Source organism: Protopterus annectens, chromosome 9.part0, assembly GCF_019279795.1.
Source record: "Protopterus annectens isolate FY-2018-M chromosome 9.part0, PAN1.0, whole genome shotgun sequence".
Lineage (NCBI taxonomy): Eukaryota > Metazoa > Chordata > Ceratodontiformes > Protopteridae > Protopterus > Protopterus annectens.
In genome coordinates, this window is record NC_056743.1 from 864658399 (window position 1) to 864679363 (window position 20965).

The window sequence follows — 20965 nt, forward strand, 5'->3', positions numbered from 1 at the left end:
ACATCCAAGCAACCTCCACCCTCAAACAAAAATCTCGTATCACATACTTCACAAAGCCAGTGTGCCAAGCATCCACAGCCCATAAGGCACAACAACACACCCAATACACTAGTAATAGGTGACTCCATAGTCAGGCACACTGACGTCCCCCTCACCGGACTGAACAAGGAGAAGGTTACTGTGAGCTGCCTGTCGGGTGCCAGGATCCACCACATAACACAAGCACTCAGGTCACTCCAAAACAAGTACAAATATGACTCTGTCATTGTACATGTTGGTGTGAACGACCTGAGACGTACCTCCCTGGACTGCATGAAAAGAGACATAGAGGAGCTCTCTGATCATGTAGCCCAGGCTAGTATGACCCTGATCCTGAGTAGCATTTTGCCCTCACCAAGAATGATGCCACAGTACAAGAAAAAATGATCAGTTTTAATAATTAGCTAAGCTACTGGTGTCATTCAAAGGGGATCCAGTGTCTGTCAGCCTGGGACAACATGCTCAACATGCCACGCTGCTTCGCCAGAGATGGCTTGCAACTGTCGCCCTTAGGCTTTCGAATACTGGCCAAGGCTCCTGCCACCCCCATAGTGCCTTTTTTAGGCAAGGCTCAGAAGACAAACCCACCTCCATAAACAACTCAAGAAACCAAAAACTGAGGGTAATGCTACTCAATGCCAGAAGTCTAAACCTCAAAATGCATGCACTCGAGGCACTCCTTAACATGGAGCAAATCGATATCTGTGCAGTAACAGAAACCTGGTTCAAAGCTGCAGAGAGCACCCCAGCACTACAAGGCTACAACTCATATAATAACTTTCGGCCCCAGAACCCGGACTGAAATACAAAAGGAGGGGGGGGTGTATCCATTTTCATAAAGGATACCCACACCTCCAGGTTAGTAGCACAGCATGAGGCCTCGGAGACCATCCATGTGCAACTAACAGTGGGCAAAGCTGTTTTTATGATCGTAGCCTGCTACAGATTACCTACCTTGTCTCAGGTCCCCCACTCAGCATTCCTGAGAACATTGGAAAACATAAAGGTCTTACCAAACACCATGATATTGGGAAACTTCAACTATCCAAACATTGACCGGGAGAATTACTCTAGTACAAACACCTTTGCACAATGCTTCCTAGAGTTTATAAACTCTTAACGCCCTGGAACAGCTGGTCACAGCGCCCACTAGAGGTGACAACATACTGGACCTGATCATCACCAACATGGGGGATCTGTGTTCCACACCAGAGGTAAACCCCTCGCTGGTGAGATCAGATCATAAACTAATCACACTGGACATCCACATTCCGATCCCACCCCCAGTCAAGGAAACCACTGTGAAAAACTTTTCAAAAGCAAACTTCACACTTCTCAAGACCGAGGTGGAAAGTTTCAAAGCCCCCGTGCTAAAAGATAATGCTACCCAAACCGCAGAATCCTTTACAAGTGCATTCTATGAGCATCTACAGGAATGCATGGATCAAGCCATCCCAAGTAAAACCAAGACTCACTCCTCCAAAAAAAAGGAAACCAGTCTGGTGGTCCCCAGCCATAAATAAGCTATACAACAGAAGGAGGAAACTACTACATGATAAAGCAAAATCCCAAAAAGGAAAGGCATCATTGATCAATATTAGCAAGAAACTACGATCCCTCATAAAATCATCCAAGGCCAGTTTCAAAAGAAAAATTGCCAAAGACACTAAAGATAACCACAAAGCCTTCTTTAGCTATGTCAAAAATTTAGGTGGCAACTTTCAGATATGCTCTGAGCTAGTGCAATATGGCAAAAAATGCACTGAACCAACTGACATTGCCAACATCCTGGCTGACAAGTTCAGGGCAAACTTCACCCCCCCACCCCCAAAAGGGCCTGTGTCCATCCCAGAAGAATGCAGAGCCCCAGACATCATGGACATGCAGGTAAAAACAGCCCTCTCCAAAGCTAAGAACACAGGATCAATGGGACCGGATGGTGTCCCAGGCTGCTTCTTACACGAGCTCCAAAAGGAACTAAACCCTCACCTAAATTCAGTGTTCAGTCTCAGCCTTACCACAGGCTATGTACCCAAAGAATGGTGTACAGCAACAGTCATCCCACTCCACAAAGGTGGTGCCACAACAGAACCTGGGAACTATTGCCCTATAAGCCTGACTAGCCTGGTCTGCAAAGCTATGGAGCGAATCATCATCGAACTCATAAACAAAGACATTGGGAACCTCCAGACACTGGACCCTACCCAATTCAGCTTTGTTAAAGGCAGATCCTGCCTCCTAAACCTAGTTGACTTCTTTGAAACAGTTACCAAGGCCATAGATGAAGGGAAGGTAGTCCACACAGCCTACCTGGACCTTGCTAAGGCCTTCGACACCATTCCCCACTCTGGCATCATAGACAAGCTCACCAGCTTGAACATTAACCCCTGTGTCATGAGATGGGTGGCCAACTGGCTCACAAATAGAACACACATGGTCAGAGTTGTGGGTGCCATGTCCGACTCTAAACCAGTTACAAGTGGCGTCCCACAGGGCTCAGTCCTGGGACTCCTCCTGTTCGGTATATACTTCTCTGAGGTACAGGCAAGCACGGGACGACTATGGCTGACCAAGTTTGTAGATGACTGCAAACTGGGGGCCATAAACAACTCTCCAGCGGACACAGACATCCTCCAGAAGAGTCTTAGAGACAGATACCTGGTGTCAAAACAATGGCCTCAAGCTGAATGCCAAAAAATGCATAGTCATCCCCTTTGGAAAAACAAAGTGCCCACGAATTACAACATAGGTGGTAATCCACTAGATACGGAAAATGTAATTAGGGACCTGGGGCCCCAGGTAGATAGCAACCTCTCTTTTGATAATCACATTGCCAAAGTGGTTAGAAATTCCTTCTATGTAGCCCACCTAACCACAAAAGGGTTCACCTCTAGATCAAGAGAGGTCATTGTGCCCCTCTACTCATCACTCATTAGGCCCATAATAGAGTACAATGCCCCATTTAGTATGTACCTTACTTGACACCTGCAACAGCTGGAAAGACCACAGAAGTACCTCAGCAAGAGAATCATGGGCTTCAAAGAGATACCCTATGCAGCTCGACTAAAGAAACTCCAGCTATACTCGGTTGCTTACCGCCTGCTCAGAGGTGATCTCTGCCTGACGTATAAGGCCATGTCCAATCCGGAATTAATGGACATGCTCCACCTCAACAAAACCAAATCTCTTAGAGCCACAAACTCCAGTGAATTAAACCTCAGCACAATGATAAACAGGACATGCTGGAGGGATATATTCCTGTCCCAGAGACTTCCCTCACTCTGGAATAAAATCCCAGTTTATATTAGGCAGAGCCCCTCGCTGACTCTCTTCAAGAGGAATCTTGACGAGTGGATGGGAAATCGTAAATTTACCCCTGGGATCACTTCAGTGGCCCTGCTAGACAGAGGCCCAGGAAACTAATTTAAAAGGGAGGCAAAAGCCAACACATTCTGGCTAGGCTTATAAATGCCCTTGGGAAGATAGCCTAGTACCTACCTATGAACCTATGAACCTATAAGGAATTAGGCATATTAGACCAAGTGTTTTTCTGTGTTGATGTTAGAACTTTTCTATGGTATTATTTTAAGTATTTCTCTGTGATCTCTAAACTCTTGACTAGCACTGTGTAGTAAGAAGTATTGTCTTGTGTTTTTATTATTTATTATTAAATATTTTAAACCTTTCAACTGTGGGTGTTTTGTGTAGAGATAATTTAAGCTCTAAGAGTACATTGCATGCATATAGTGATACTGTACTACATCACTCCAAATAAGTCTTGACTGTTAAGTCACACTTACCATTTGGATAATAATATTGCACAGTAATAATTGGACACCCTTTTAAGGGCCTTTGAGTAGCTGATAAATATTAGTGGGTGGTGGCAGCTGGTACTACCTTTTAGACTGGGCAGAAAAGGGGCACAGCTGGAGAACCTGTGCCAGCCTTCCCCAGGAGTGTATTTGTGGTTGTATAAACTCTTATCTCAAAGTGTGTGTGTGTGTGTGTGTGTGTGTGTGTGTGTGTGTGTGTGTGTGTGTGTGTGTGTGTGTGTGTGTATCAGCTACTTGGGCAAGGACACAAAGCACTGGTTGGACAGAGAGGATGCTAGAGGTTTTAGCTTGCTCACTAGGCTGAGATCTGGACCCTATAGCTGTGCCAGTGTGGAGTCTTATTGGGGACCTGGAGAGAAAGGGAGTAGCCAGCCCCAGACTGACTGTGACCTCTGTGTGCTCTTAAGGGAAATTGTACTTTACTGTGTGTGTATTTATTACCCTTTCTCTATATGGATGCCCCTCACTGGTGTTAGTGGTGAGGATTGAGGCTCCTTGATTGCTGGGCCAGTACACTGGTGTCACACATGCATTAAGCATTCTAAATCCAGCACTCCTGTTAAGTATCATAAAGGCAGGAGTTTCATGTTATTACACAACAGCCTTGACAACTGGTCAGAATTACCTATAGGAAGTGATTTCTCTGAGTTTGTCCTAACTATCTTTTAAGATAAGTAGCTCTTGAACATAAGAAGAAAAGGTGGCATCTCAGAACTCTTTGGAGTCCCTGTATTAAGGGCTTATTTGAAGGACCATTTTGTCTCTGATGATGTTATAGAATCTGTTTCAGCATCAGAATAAGCAAGTGGCTTTTACTCTGGCCTCTTTCCCCTTTCTTTTATTTTGGTCCCTTTATCTTCTTGAGAAAGATGATCCACTTACTCTCATTTTGACTTTGGTGACTTTTGTAAGTGCATTAAATACAGCAGGATGTACATACTGAATCCTCCATTCTAAATGCCCTTTATTCTACCACATTATGTTAGATGGTATCATTGCACATGATGAATGCCTACTATCATACCAGTATTTAGGATCCTCACTTGGGAGACCTGAACTTTCCTCTGCATCATCTCCACTTCCAGTACAAAGTGGCATGACCTTAGCTTCAAGCTGTTTACAAATGTTTTGATAGTGGTGGGAGAAGCTTTATAGGATAAGGGTCTCTTGATATTCTTATACCCAGACAGTGCAGTGCCAGGCCTCAGTAGATAATGTTTACAGAGGAAGATGACAACTAGAAGGTGTGTGTCTGTTATTTTGATGTATGAAGGCTGAGATTTAGATTGGTAACACAGAGTGAACAAAGTAGATAAATGCAGCTTTTGGAATTGCTGTTCTGAGACGTAATCAAAATGTGCAGATAATGTGTAAGGCATTCTAGAAAATTTGTTCTGAATATTGAAATACCCACTAAATAATTAAGTCACATGAAATGTGGTTAACACTCAGTGGCAGCACCTCACTGCACAGGGGTGGACAAAGCATATGCACTGATAGTAAATGTCAGTGGCCAGAAACATCCCATTTTAAATGATGATATTTTGTGATTTATTTGTACCTGTCATCAAAATAATCTAACACAAATGATTAAAATGAGATCATATGATCAAGATGGTGAACAGAAAGCATTTATATTGAACATATTGTAGCATTATGTTTTACAAATTGTTCCACTTTTTGTCTTCATTTGTTATCATGATGGTGTACTGTAGGCATATCAAATTTAAAGAAAAACATGATGGGTATCCATCTTTAACTGTTCTGTATTGTATCTTGCTACTGTATGCATATATTACAATCTATAAAAAATGTGTTAATGAGTTTATGACTGAAAACAGGTAACAAAGGACCAGTCCAATTTAACTTTAATAAAATAAATGAAAATTAAATTCAGCATAATAAGATACTTCAGTACTGGAATGGGATATCACTGGAGATAGAAGGACACCGATGCTGAAAATAAGTGACTGCATTATAGCTAAGTGATTAAAAAAGTGTGAAAACTTACCACAACAAGTAGCTTTGAGTCTGTTCATAAATCATTTGACAAACATTAGCCTTTTGTTAGTTGTGAATTAAATTCAAACAGAAGTATCTTTATGTCTTTTAGACAAGATAAGTTCAGTGAACCCAAGAGTAATTGACGATGGCCAAGCAAGAAAGCTGTGTACTGACATGAAACGCTGTGCATACTATGAAACATGTGCAACATACGGCCTGAATGTTGACCGCGTTTTCAATGAAGGTAATGTGTATATTCCTCTTTTCTCATATTAAAGGGTCAAGTCACTTAATTCTTCTGCAGTCAGTCACCAGTTTCTACAGCAGTGCTGCTCATGTTTATTATGATTGATTTGTTTTATGTAATTAATCGTTTGTTTGTACATTTGTTTTTCTGTTTATTTGTTTGTATTTGTTAGCAAAGTGGAGGACTAATCCACACGGGCCTCCTTCAGACTCAGTCCAGGAATACTGTTTGGATAAGTGACATAACTAAATTCCAACAACAGTCTGAACGGTGATTTGTAAAAATAAAGACTAACATAAACATTGACTGAATGTCCTACAGAAATGGTCGATTAATATAAAATAAACTGTTTACTGAGCACTTTCATCCACCACATCAGTACTTCATCAGAATAAACATTTTCTCAGAAAACACAACATTTAAATAAACCTAAGGTAATCTTTTAATTCATACCAAAAAAAGCACTTGATCACAAGCACAAATAATTTAAAGCATAAAAAAATACATAAAAGCACATACTTATTTCTCCTAAAGAAACCTTTAATATAAATACTCTAAAAATATAAATGAAAAATTTTGTTTGTATAGAATGTTATCAAATGTAAATTTGTATCCTTAAAACATTCAGTTATAATTTAGTTGCTCTCATATTGAAGATGCTACAAAGAGGAACACTTTCATTAAACCTGAAAGAATAGATGCATTTAATTTTCCAAATTAACTAAATGGTTGTGACTACAAAAGTAGCAAAGTTGTTTGTATGTGCCTTGGAAATTGAATTTTGCAGATGTATAGCATCTCTCTAGAGGTTAAATATTCAAAATTAAAAATATTAAAGTTTTTGTTGCCCAACCCTACAACCATATGCAGTCAAACCCCAGCATAGTGTTTGTAATTTTATGGAATATCCGGGAAATTTAGGTTACCTATATTTGATAATTAGTTTTCTCTGATGCCTTCCTTCAAGTATATATGAAAGTAATTTGTTCATTTCAGTATCAGACTGTTGTTAGTCTACAGATATTTATATTGCTGGAAATATTGTTATTTCTCATAAAATAAAGCACCCATCCAATGGCAGTTTGATAACGTATATGAATATATCAGTACTTCATGCATGTCAACTCAGGTCATACTGTTTGTTAAAAAAACAAAGCACCAGTGTTTCCAGAGAAAAATAATTAAAATGCAGAGCAGTAATGTTTCAGTTATTGTTCTTTTGGAAACTGTAATAATGCTATTCAGTCAGAATTCAATAATGTTTCTAGTATTACCATGTTAATGGAACAGCAACACATTTCATGTGAAATTAGATACGGTATTCATTGCCTTGATTTGTGAAGCAGCATATCTAATACCAGTCATAAAAATATGAAAAACGGGATCAAGATACAAATAAATATTTCCTACTACTCCTAGACATTGTAAAGAAAACATTTTGAATGTATAGAAAGATTTCTAAGTTGTTACTTGAGAACTTCCCCATACTTTTTTATTTTTACCATCCAATTTTAACCACTTTTGCTGTAAATCAACTTCATTGCAAAATAATATTTGGCACTAAGAAATACTTATACCAGCCCAATGCTTTATGTATGTGCAGTTTCCATGTAAAGACTAAATAACAAAACAAAAAAAACTGCAATGGATAGCAAGTAAAAATAAACTATTTCAAACACTGTTCTTGATGTTTTATGGTGTTCTCAATCACGGTTTCATGCAAACAAATGGTAAAACAAGTGTATAGGGGTATATACTCAACTTCTAAAGCTAGACAGCTTCTCACCACAGTATAACTCTCAGTGATGCCAACAGTGTGGAGCAGAACAACAATGCACAGTCATATCCAGTGACAGTGTCGCACTAAAATCAGATTTTTCAGGCACTGCAAAAACTTCCCACAAGTCTTTGTGTACCCAGGCTGTAAGTTATTTCCCTTTAGGGACTCCTGTATATATCTGGACATCTGGCATATTACTAGATCTTAAGTAGTAACTGAAGATAAGCAGTAGCTGCTAGTATTCGTATTAGCATTCAGTCAACCAGACTTTGGGCATAACATTCAGAAAGATTACTCTTTATGAGGTATTTTTGGGAAAGTATCTCAAATTCTAGAGTAGCCTACAACGATGAGCAGCTCGTGTATCTGCCCACCTTTTGCCAGATGTGTATTTTAGTACTTCAAAACCTTCCTGTTATGAGGGATATAAGATATGTTTACCACCATAGATATGTCCTATTGCCGGATGAGTATTTTAGTGCTTCAAACCCTTCCTGTTATGAGGGATATCAGATATGTTAACCACCATGGATATGTCTTCAGATGGATAATAACATGAACACTGAGTCCAGTCATTGTTTTATAATTTAGCAAATGATATTTATAGTCAGGATAAAAATAAAGACATTTCTTTACATGTAATATCTGTATGAATGGTGCATTTCAAATATTATGAGTGATAATCTAAATGTGCTAATTATTTCTAATTATTTCTTTTTAATAAAAAATTGATAATTATTTTTATATTATTTTATTGACTTTTTCAGCTAGCAAATTAGCTATCACACTTTTCTTTACTGTGCAGCGTGATGTACAATTCTTATGTATATATAAATTTTTCTTTTAATACCTTTATTGAATTATCACTAAAGACATAGGCATACATACATTTATATAAAAGTAAACAAACAATATTAACATGTTCACATTTATACACTTATCATCAGTCCAGCATTACATAAATTGATCAATTTCTCCATTCCCTTACACTTCACCTCTGCAGAACAATAGTCTACATGTATTGTTCCCACAATTTCCATTTTTTTATGTAATTTGCCCCTACCCTTTTCTAAAGATCCTACTTCCAGTTTTTTATCTGTGTTAAAATATCCACTACTTCAAATACAGTTGGTTAAGTCCTTCATTTCCATTTTCTCGTAATTGATTTTTTGGCAGCCATTAAAATTAAATTGAACAATGCCTTGCTAAGACTAGGGAATTGAGATACTGTATCCCAGCTCAAAAAAATTATTTCCTTACTTACACCCATTTGCTTACCCAATATTTCTGACAAAGTACACTGTAGGAAATTTTTTAAGTCTGCCAACTCATTACACTCCCAAAACATATGTTCCCGGTTATCTCTTACTTCCCCATCCCACACCCAGCATCTGTCATCTACCTGAGGAAAACATCCTTGGAGTCTACATGGGGTATAAAAATACCTCTGCAAACATTTCCAAGCAAAAATCCTGCATCTTCTAGACTTTGTTGCATGTTTAGGAGCTATACATGTGTCGCTTCATTGTTTTCTTGTGAACTGTTTATCCAGTCTTTCTTCCCTATCTTTTCTAACCTCCCCTGATAGATTCCCATAGTTATCATACAATATTTTATATGCCCTAGTAATTATCCATTTTTAACAGCAGCTTCTATTCAGGATTCAACTAAAAATTCTACTAGAGCAGGGCTTTCACTTAGGATTCCTGTATCCCTTTCTCTTTGCCTATACTCTGATATCAGTCCCTGCTAGGGAAGGCAGTTTCTACCCTGCAGTAGAAATGTCTTCTTGGCCTCTTCCCACTCTATCACCTTCCTCTGTCTATTTATTTGCTCCCAGTGCCTTGGTGCCTTTATCAGTTTTCTCCAGTAAATTCCAGCCCCCCCTTCCTATTCTTTGTAATCCTGCATGCAACCGTCCCTAGCAACAGAATCTCCTTTCTCCATTTTATTGTTGGTATAGTTCTTAGAATGCTTTCTAATACTTTATAAATATAATATTCTGTATGGCTGTTGTTATTCTCCTTAGGGATCTGCATCCCAAATCCAAGTTTCTCCTTATTTTTGAATCCCCCCACCTGCTTCATCATCATCCTTTTCCAGCTTTCTGCTTGAGTTTTGTATAGCTCTAAAAGAGCCCTTCAGATCATGCAATTCTAAACTACCTAGCTCTGTTGGAAGGATCAACTTATCCCACTTGACTGTTGCTGTCTTCCATTCACTTCTCTGATAAAATACTTCAGCTGTTTATAATTACTGTCCACAACTTCTCCTTTGGTTGACAAAAATATGCCTGACGGGTATATAAAACTAACAGGACTAAAACATCTTCATTGCTTGTATGTTGCTATCCATATCTGTCAACAAGAGTTACCAGTTTCCCAGTTTTTATGTTACTTTGTATTTAGTCTCTTCCCATATATCCCATAACAGAATCCTTTTTAACTCATACTTCTAAATAGTTCATTTTATCATGTCCACATAAATAAGGGTATTAATGAACCAATTAATGTATGGGTACATAGTTTACAGCTATTGCCTTTGCTTTGTCTTCCTTCATTTTATATCCTGAAAACACCTGAAACTGTCTCAGAATGTTTCACAACACCGAGTTGTCATTCTCTGCTTTTATTAGGTGAAAAATAGTATCATCTGAAAAGAAAGCAAACTTTTCCAAATTACCATAGCAATTATATCCATGAATTTCTAAGTCTCTTATTTTCATTGTAAATGGCTCTAAATATAGGAAAAACACCAAAGGAGAAAGAGGGCACCCCTGCCTAGTTCCTCTTTTCAGACATACCTTATCAGAGAGGAACCCTCCCACTTCAATTTTTGCCCCAATCCGTTATAGATCCTCCTAATTAACCTTATTATTGTTTCAGGGAGTGCAAATGCTTCCACTGCCATATTCATAAAATCCTAGCTTGCTCTGTCAAATGTTTTCTGTGCATTAAGACCCACCAACAACAGTATTACTTTCTTACATTCTGCTTTTTTCTGGATCATCATTGTTCTATTAACAGTGTCAAATGTTTGTCTCCTCTCCACAAAGCCATATTGATCCATATCTATCAATTCTGGCAACATCTTTGCCATTCTTTTAGCTATTACAGATATCAATACTTTGTAATCATGATTTAGAATTGAAATGGGCCTGTATGTAGCTGGGTATGATGGGTCTTTACCATCTTTAGGAGCTTCCCCTCCTTTTAAATACTGTTATACAAAACCTTCCAGATCTTTATCTCTTTCTTCCTTCTTAACTTCAGTTTTCCATAGAAATACCATCAATTCCTGAAGAACTTCCTGCAGATTATTTTTATGTCACCACTTTTACCTCATCTCCTCCTGTCTTAACTGTTAATTGTTGAGCCTCATCTACCTCTCACCTTGACATAGCTAAGTCTTCCATAAATATATCCATTTGTGCTTTTTCTTGATTTCACATTCCTAAACTTTATAAAATATTCATAAAATTTCCAAAATATCTCTAATACCGCTATAAGATCTCTGGTTGTTTTTCTTGTTATAGGCTTCTGCTCTGGAGTTATTATCAAAAAATAGTTGCTTAACAGCAACCTTTCTAAACACATGAATATTATACAGATACTCCTGTATTTTCTCTTTAGCACTCTGCATTTGCACCTCTTCCATGAGATCCCCTTATTTTGTAATACTTTATCATTTGCCAGCCCATCTAAATAATTCTTGTTACTTTTTAGCCATAACTCTTTTTCTTTTATTTATACTCATTTTTTAACCCCAACTTTGTATTATCCCACTCACTTGATATAACTTCTGAAGGAATTTCTATCTTCCTTAACAATTTTTGAATAACTTCCACTACCCATTCCTTAAATTCCTCTCTTTTTAACAGGCAGCTAGGGAAGCACCAGTGTCTCAGTTGTACTTCATATCATGCATTTTTGCCTTACGTATTGTGATGCCCACCACTGCTATCAATATGTGTCATTCCATGCTGGGCCAGTAATCAAAGAGCCTGAATCCTCACCACTGATACTGGAGGGGGATGTGCACTTGGAATACAAATGGATACACTCAGTATTTCCAGATGCAGACCTCTCTGCATCAAGTACGGTTACCCTAAGTGCACACAGGGAACACACTCAGCCCGGGGTCTGGATGTCTCTATATCTGGTCCCTCCAAGTCCCCGTAAGACTCCCCACTGGTACAGCTGTAGGGTTACGTCCTCAGCCGAGTATCCATGCCAAGTCCTCCAGCACCCTCTCTGTAAACCCAATGCTTCATGTCCCTGCCCCAATTAGCTGACACACACACACACAAACTCTGAGAGATTTAATTTGCGCAGACACACACACACACACACACACACACACACACACACACCCCTGGGAAATGCTAGCACAGGCTTACTAGCTATGCCCCCTTCTGCCCAGACTATAAAGTAGTTATCACCACCACTAGACACTCCAAAATCAGTTACTCTAAGGCCCTTAACAAAGGGTGTCCAATTATAAAGTGCAGTATTAAAACTAATACAAATAGTAGTAGTTCACCAAGACAGCTAGGCCTTCTGGAGTTCCCCACACAGTTTCACCAAATAAATGTAAGTACTGTCAAAGGTTAGATACTTTCTATAAGGACCAGCCACAATAAATGTTTTAAATATATTTAATAATAAATAATAAAAGAACATGAAAATAGTGCAGTGAACCACAGAGTTTAAATCACAGAAAATATTGAAATTAACATTGACAGACTCATACAAATAAAGAAAAACACTCCCTAAACTAAGCTTCACTATATTCCTGACTGAATCTAAGAGAATTTTACTGTTTCCTAGTTAAGTTACTTACTACCGCAAGGCAAGATGCTGTGGGTGAGGGTCTTTCTAATCAGGCTTCCCAAACAGAATACTCAATACTCTGAGATGTCTCTTTGTAATATCAAAAATGTAATTTTCAAGAGGGCTGGCACCTGACTCTAGGTTCTCACAGTGTTCCTCTTGAATCTGAGACAGGAATTTAGCACACTGAGCTAATGGACAAAGGCTCTTTCCGAGACCCAGTCTCTCCGGTCCTATTCAGCACTGTTGGGTGTAGTTTTAATGGCTTAACAGATTATTTACATTTCATTTATTTTTGTTAAATTTAACCTTTGCTGTCTCAGTGTCCTCTTTTAAAACATATACATTTAATTCAGTTACAATAATACATGTACATTTCTTTTCGTTTCAGCAGGATGCATTGTTGATACATTTTAACCCAAGCAAACCTCACCAATACATTTTCAGCACAAACATCTGTGCAAATCAGTTTGATATACAAATGACATAAAGTTCTAAAACATTTGTAACACAACAATCTTGTATAAATCAGTCTGATATTCTAAGGACATATCACTCTTTACAAAACTCCAGTTGGCTATGCTGGCACTTGACCATATCATCACAGTTATCATAGGTGCATGATCTGAAATTGTTATTAGATGTGTGTTGAAGCTTTCAGTTACATGCATATGTTCCTGTGAAATATAATTTGTCTAATCTAGCCCAGTTATTATACTTTGGGGAATAATATGTACATTTTCTCTGAGTTCCATCTACTTAATTCACATTTTCCATAAAATTGTTTTCATAAATTTCTTCAAAATTCTACCTTTTTTGTTATACGTTCCATTCTAGGTCCCCTAATACATTCTTATTGTTGCAAATCAACTTCTAGTCCTCACCCATAAGTAATATTCGCTGCTGAAAGCTGATTTCTCCCAAAGTTCTCCCAAATTTTCTTAAGATAAATAATAACAATTTTAGGTGAAATATTAATAAATGCCAGTGTAATCCTCATCCCTTTCCAGTAGTCCCTTACTACCACATATCTACTATTACTATCTTTTTTCCTTTTCTGTCAATATTGGAGCTCCTCTAGCAATTAGTATAAGTACTCACCTTTTCCTTTGTACCTGATACTATGATGAATATCCATCTTGAAATAATTTTTATTAGATTCTAATACTCATTTCATTCCAAGTGTGTCTCCTGTAATATTGTTATTTGCATTCTGTATTTCTGAATATAATTCAATATTCATTCCTTTTGACTATACCTGTGAGGCCATTCATGTTCTAAAATAATATTTTATTGTAGCCATTATGACAAGAAGTTATTAGTCCCATCTATTATATATGACAACTTTTTAAATGTCTGTTTCCAGTTTTTGTGTTACATGCACCTACTAATGTTTGGAAGGTTGAGAAACAACAGCCATTTGTATTGTCAGCTTGAGTAAAATGTAGTTTTATACAGTTTTTTGTCATCTTCATTTGAACCTATATCCAATTTTACAAGACTTTTTGTTTTAATGAAAACCCTAAAGTGTCACAAACTGACAGCTGCACACACAGGCAAAACCTAACCTAAAATTAAGCTTATCCATGCTAATATGCATATTACAGCCTGTACTCCTACTTATACTAATTGCTGTCTGTTCTTGTCTAATCTTTATTCTCCTCTCAGATGTGAAAAACAACTAGTATGTTTTAGAAAACATTAACTATTAGCCTTAAGAAAAATGCACTGTCTATCTTTAAATAAAGCTAAATTATACAGTGTTCTAGTAAATGCATTAACGAATTTGGTGACCAGGAAAGCTGCTTCCTCTTATTCACTTCCAATAATTTCTGACTTTATTTTTTACAGAACTGCTTGCCCTTGTACCTTTTAATTTTACATTTCTCTCAGTAAAGAGTGTCCAAACCTCTTGATTTTTTTTGCCTTCACCTTTAATCAGCTTGTTTCCATGTAAACATAAGATCAACATGAGGAAGTGCCCTCAGATCCAGATATCTCAACTGGCCTTGAGCATTTATTTGCTTAAAGGAAACTATTACATTATGGTCACTCAGTTTTAAAACCCACATCATTAAACCAGACATCTTCTTATGGAAAAGTAAAAAAAAAACATTTCGGTTCTATGTATATTATAATTAGTACACGTTTACACCCCCACCACAATAACTCAAGATTATAACCCATTGACATTAATCTGATTTTGTCCAGCTTTTCTTCTCTTTTTAAATTGTAAAAAACACTTGTTTAGTTTAGTATCTTTCTCACATACAACAATCATTGAATATACCTTACATTATGACATGCAATTTATAAAAGAACAAAAACTATTTTATTTAGTTACTTTTTTCCCACTGGGTCCCTCCTTTTTCCCTTTTATTGCCCTTCCGAACATTAATGACATGAAATGGGGTATATGCCTGTCAGTCCCTCAACAAGTTTTATAAATTCAACCAAAATCCAGACTTTCTCAGCTAGATTTTTCTTGTAAAGCCATAGTTTACAATTATAATTGATGCTTTATAGTCCAAGTAAAAAAAGCAGGTCAGCACAATTCGGTGTGGAAAAATGTATTATATAATTTTATATTAAATAATACATGATGTATTAAAAAATGTACCTGCCCAACAAAAACATCAGACCAGTTTCGGCATAACTGCCTCCCTCAGTGAGCAAAACACAAATGACAAGAATTCCCTCCAACAAGGCGCTCTCTCTCTCTCTCTCTATATATATATATATATATATATATATATATATATATATATATATATATATATACACACACACACACATATATACATAGCATTCAATTATCAATTATACAATTATTAAATAAACAGAGGTTTTTAAAAATGATCATTCAGGCCTGGTGGAAATAAACCACCATTTATTTTCCTTTACATTCAATATCTCATGTTTTACTACCTTATCCTGTGTTTTATGTACAATGCAGTCAATAACTGTAAATCTGAAAGACTCAGATTTATGTTTACATATATGTTTATACAATGCACTAGCTTGTTTGCAGTTCCTGATATCACTCATATGTTCACTTATCCACATTCTATGTGGTCTGGAGGTTTGTCCAACATAAAATGCTGGACATGTATGGAGAACATCGATGTCTGTGCTGTGACTGAAACCTGGTTCAAGGCTCCTGAGAGCACCCCGGCACTATCAGGTTTTACCTCATATCATGCGTTCCGGCCCCAAAATCCGGACTGTACCACAAAAGGAGGGGGTGTATCCATATTCATCAAGGATACCCACACCTCCAGGCTGGTGGCAACTCACGAAGTATCAGAGACCATTCAGGTGCAATTAACCATAGGCAAAACTGCTCTACAGTTTGTAGCATGTTACAGGCCACCCTCTCAAACTCAGGAACCCCACACAGCCTTCCTGAAGACACTGGAGAGTATAAATGTCTCTCCAAACACCATCATATTGGGTGACTTCAACTACCCAAACATAGACTGGGAACATTACTCAAGCCCCAATACCCTAGCCCAAAGGTTCCTGGAGTTCATAAACTCAAATGCTATGGAACAACTTGTCACCATTCCCACAAGAGGTGAAAATATACTAGACCTGATCATCACAAACATGGGGACAAAATGCTCCACACCAGAAGTATATCCCTCATTGGTGAGATCAGACCATAAACTAATCTCACTGGAGATCCACATCCCGCCCCCACCCCCAACAAAAAAGACCACAGTGAAGAACTTCTCAAAAGCCAACTTCACACTTCTTAAGACTGGTGTGGTATCCTTCAAGGCCCCTGAGCCATTGGAAACCACAACCCACGCTGCTGAATCCCTTACAAATGCTTTCTACGAGCACCTCCAGGATCGCATGGCTCAAGCAATCCCAAATAAAATCAAGACCATTTCCACCAAAGGCAAGCGCCCAATCTGGTGGACCCCAGCCATAAACAAACTTTACAACAAGAGGAGAAAGCTACTACAAGATAGAGAAAAATCCATAAAGGGAAGACATCTCTGATCAATACTAGTAAAAAACTACGATCACTCATAAAATCATCCAAGGCCAACTTTGAGAGAAAAATCGCCAAGGACTCAAAAGACAATCATAAGGCCTTCTTTAGCTATGTTAGAAATCTGGGTAGAAACTCCCAGATATGCTCAGAATTAGCCCAAAATGGTACAAAAATCACTGAACCCACAGACATTGCAAACATACTGGCAGACAGGTTCAGTGAAAATTTCTCCCCCCTCCCCCAAAAGGAGAAATATCTATCCTAGCAGAGTGTAGCCTCCCAATCATCTCAAATGCCCAGGTGAGAGATGCTCTCTCTAAAGCTAAAAACACAGCATCAATGGGACCAGATGGTGTCCCCGGCTGTGTGCTACACAAACTCAATGAGGAACTAAACCCACACATAAGGCTGCTGTTTAATCTTAGCCTTACCACAGGATACGTACCCAAAGAGTGGCGTATGGCAACTGCGGTTCCACTCCACAAAGGCGGTGCTTCTACAGACCCTGGTAATTACCGCCCCATAAGCTTAACAAGCCTGGTCTGCAAAGCTATGGAGAGGATCATAATGGAACTCATAAATAAAGACATAGGGGACCTACAGACATTGGATCCTACCCAATTCGGCTTTGTCAAGGGCAGATCATGCATCTTGAACTTGGTCGACTTTTTTGAAACAGTCACCAAGGCCATTGATGAGGGTAAGGCAGTTCACACAGCCTACCTTGACCTTGCAAAAGCTTTCGACACAATACCCCACTCGGGTATCATAGAAAAGCTCACCAGCTTAAATGTAAACCCATATGTCACAAGATGGGTTGCAAACTGGCTCAAGGACAGAACCCACAGGGTTAGAGTTGCTGGTGCCATGTCAGACTCCAAGCCGGTCACAAGCGGTGTCCCACAGGTCTCAGTCCTGGGCCTCCTCTTGTTCGGCATCTACTTTTCAGAAGTGCAGGCAAACATAGGAGGATTGTGGCTGACAAAGTTTGCAGATGACTGCAAACTGGGCGCCATAGTTGAAAATCCATCAGACACAGATATCCTTCAGAGAGGTCTCATAGAAATGGATAACTGGTGCCAGAGCCATGGCCTTAAGCTAAATGCCAAAAAATGTATAGTCATACCCTTTGGTAAAAACAAGGTAACCCCAAGTTACCACATAGGTGGCAATCCATTAAGCACAGAAGAGGTTATCAGGGACCTGGGGACCCAAGTTGACAGTAACCTTTCTTTTGACACTCACATTGCCAAAGTGGTTAGGAGGACCTTCTACATTGCCCACCTGATTATGAAGGGATTCACATCCAGATCAAGGGAGGTCATTGTTCCCCTGTACTCTTCACTTATCAGACCAATGATTGAGTACAATGCCCCATTGAATGTATCTTACCCGACACCTGCAGCAATTGGAAAGACCCCAAAAGTTCCTCACCAAAAGGATAAAGGGGCTCAAAAATATGCCATATGCTGCCCGGCTGAAGAAACTCCAGCTCTATTCAGTCACATACCATCTGCTCAGAGGTGACCTGTGCCTGACATACAAGGCCATGTCCAACCCGGAATTAATGGACATGCTCCACCTCAAAAAATCCAAATCCACCAGAGCCACAAGAGCAAGAGACTTAAACCTCAACACGGATATAAATAGGACGTGCTGGAGGGACAGATTCATCACCCAGAGACTCCCTATGCTGTGGAACAGAATCCCGGTCCATGTGAGACAGAGCACCTCGCTGGCTCTGTTCAAAAGGAATCTTGACCAGTGGATGGGAGATCGTAGGTTTACCCAGGGGATCATCTCTGTATCACTGCTGGACAGAGGCACGGCAAACTAATGGGTATAGTATTCTTCAACCTAAGGGGTGGTGAAAGCCACACAACTCTGGCTAGGCTTATAAATGCCCTAGGGCAGATAGCCTAGTATGAACCTATGAACCTATGAACCTATGTACAGCTTGCCAGATATATCACCCAATTAGTGCTACAAGTAGCAAAACAGTTTATATCAAACACATGAGGGGTATTCTGGCTAGTAAAGCTGCTGGTTTTATAAACCTTAGAACAATTACAACAATGACCACAAGGATGACACCCCATCAGTTTACCTCCCATCATAGTTCTCTGAACAGAAGGCCTATCCTGATTTTGATACCTTTTATAGTGATTGAACAAGGAACTCAATGGCCGGCCTTTACGAAAGGAATAATTACACCTGTCACCCACAAATTCCCTAAGTGAATCTTCACCTTGTAATATATCCCAGTGTCTCAAAATAATGTTCATAAAGGAATATGTATTTTTACCATATGTCATAACTAACCTGACCTTGTTACTCCTAGAAGGTTGATCACCCTTATATACAAGCAAATCAGACCTATTCTTCTGGGAAGCAAACTGACCCGCTCTACAAATGTCACCTACCCTGTACCCCCGATTTCTAAAGCGGTTGGAAAGATCATACTTATATTGGTTGTACACAGAGGAGTCTGAACAAATCCTCCTGATCCTAAGAAATTGGGACTTAGGGATATTCCTGATGACATGCTGGGGGTGGAAGCTGGATGCATGTAGTAGAGTATTATATTGCGGAAATTTGTGAAAAACTTCAGTTTCCAGGGTATCATCTGGGGTATGTTTAACCAAGACATCCAAAAAGGTAATCTCCTTTTGGTGCCATGTTACCTTAAATTGAATCCCCAAATATTATGATTCAAATATTCAACAAACTCCGCCAAATAAGATGCATCCGCTCTCCACACCATCCAGCAGTCATCAAGATATCGTCTCCAGATATCAATTTCTACCAAATAAATATTATGACTAACATCATAAATCAGTTGCTCCTCTATGTAGGCCATAAACAGGTCGGCATATATGGGGGCAAAAGACGCCCCATAGGAGTGCCCTGTGTCTGCCATACACATTGTGTCTGAAAATAAAACACATTCTTAGTAAAGACCTATTCGGCCAAACAAACCAATAAAGTATTAAAACCTGGTCTATACAGTTTGGCCCCATCCAACCAATATTGAAGAGAGGCCAACTCAGCCCAATGAGGGATATTGGTATACAGGGAGGTGACATCGAGAGTGCACAGTAACCAATGAGATTCAAGTTGCATATCCACTACAATCCCCAAAAATTGGGTAGTGTCTTGTATCCTAGCCTGAATACATGGTAATAAGGGTTTCAAATAGTGCGTAAGAAATTCGGAAATCGTTTCAGTAAGAGAGCCCTGTCCTGACACGATAGGTCTGCCTGGGGGATTATCAAGATTCTTATGAATTTTGGAAAGCAAGTATAAACACTGTTGTTTAGGGTGATCAACCTTCACATGATGGGCAGTTTCCTTGGAAATAATACTTTCTTCAACTGCCAAATCCAAAAAGGCATCAATCTCAACCTTAAAACTGGCTGTGGGATCTATAGGCATTATCTGATAGTATTTTTGATCCAAAATTTGTCTCTGGACCTCATCATTATATTGTATCCTATCTTGGACAACTATTGCTCCCCCCTTGTCAGCTGCAGCGATAACAATATCCTTATTTAATCCAAGCTCATCTATGCAAAATCTTTCAGTCCGAGTAACATTGTCCCTGCTTAAATAATCCTTACCCAAATTTCGATGCAAGTCTTTGAGCACATTGCCCTGAAATAATGAGACCACCGGAGACACAGGTGGTTTAAATGTAGATTTCCAAAATCTAAAAGATCTATTATCAATCTGATTAGACTCATCCTGAAAAAATAAACGTAAACTTAAATTGCGACAGAAATCAACCACATCCTGTGCAAATTGATGTTCAAGCACAAAAAAGCTAGGAACAAAGCTAAGGCCTTTGTTAAGGACTTTTATTTGCATATCCGACAGACTAACAGAGGAGATATTAAAAACATTGCAAAAAGTTACACCTGAGCCATCACCCTCATTATTCCTGCTAAATCGGGTGGAACCTTTATGTTTCCTCCGCCCTCTTCTGGACTTAGACTTAAAGGGTCGGCCAAACTGTCTTCCGAATGATTCCTCTTGGACCTCGTTGACCTATCCATGTGGGCTCCTCCCCCTCAGTATTGGAAGAGGTATCCTCAACTAAGGTAATATTTTCCTGTTCCTTTTCTTTAAGATAGATTTAGGTCTTTTGGGTCTGAAATTCCCTGATTTAATATTGGGGGTAGCAAATTTAACATTCTTACGTATTTCAAAGGGTCTCCCCCTATC

At 38.9% G+C, this 20965-nt stretch overlaps 1 protein-coding gene across 2 annotated transcripts in view; it reads left to right on the forward strand.

Annotated features, from left to right (window-relative positions):
* AGAP2 (ArfGAP with GTPase domain, ankyrin repeat and PH domain 2) overlaps window positions 1-20965 on the forward strand; it is an 823589-nt gene that overhangs the window by 465753 nt on the left and 336871 nt on the right. For both annotated transcript variants that reach the window (XM_044083585.1, XM_044083586.1), the window contains exon 6: window positions 5986-6120. In XM_044083585.1, coding sequence (XP_043939520.1) covers window positions 5986-6120 — 135 coding nt within the window. The remainder of the gene's footprint in view (window positions 1-5985; window positions 6121-20965) is intronic.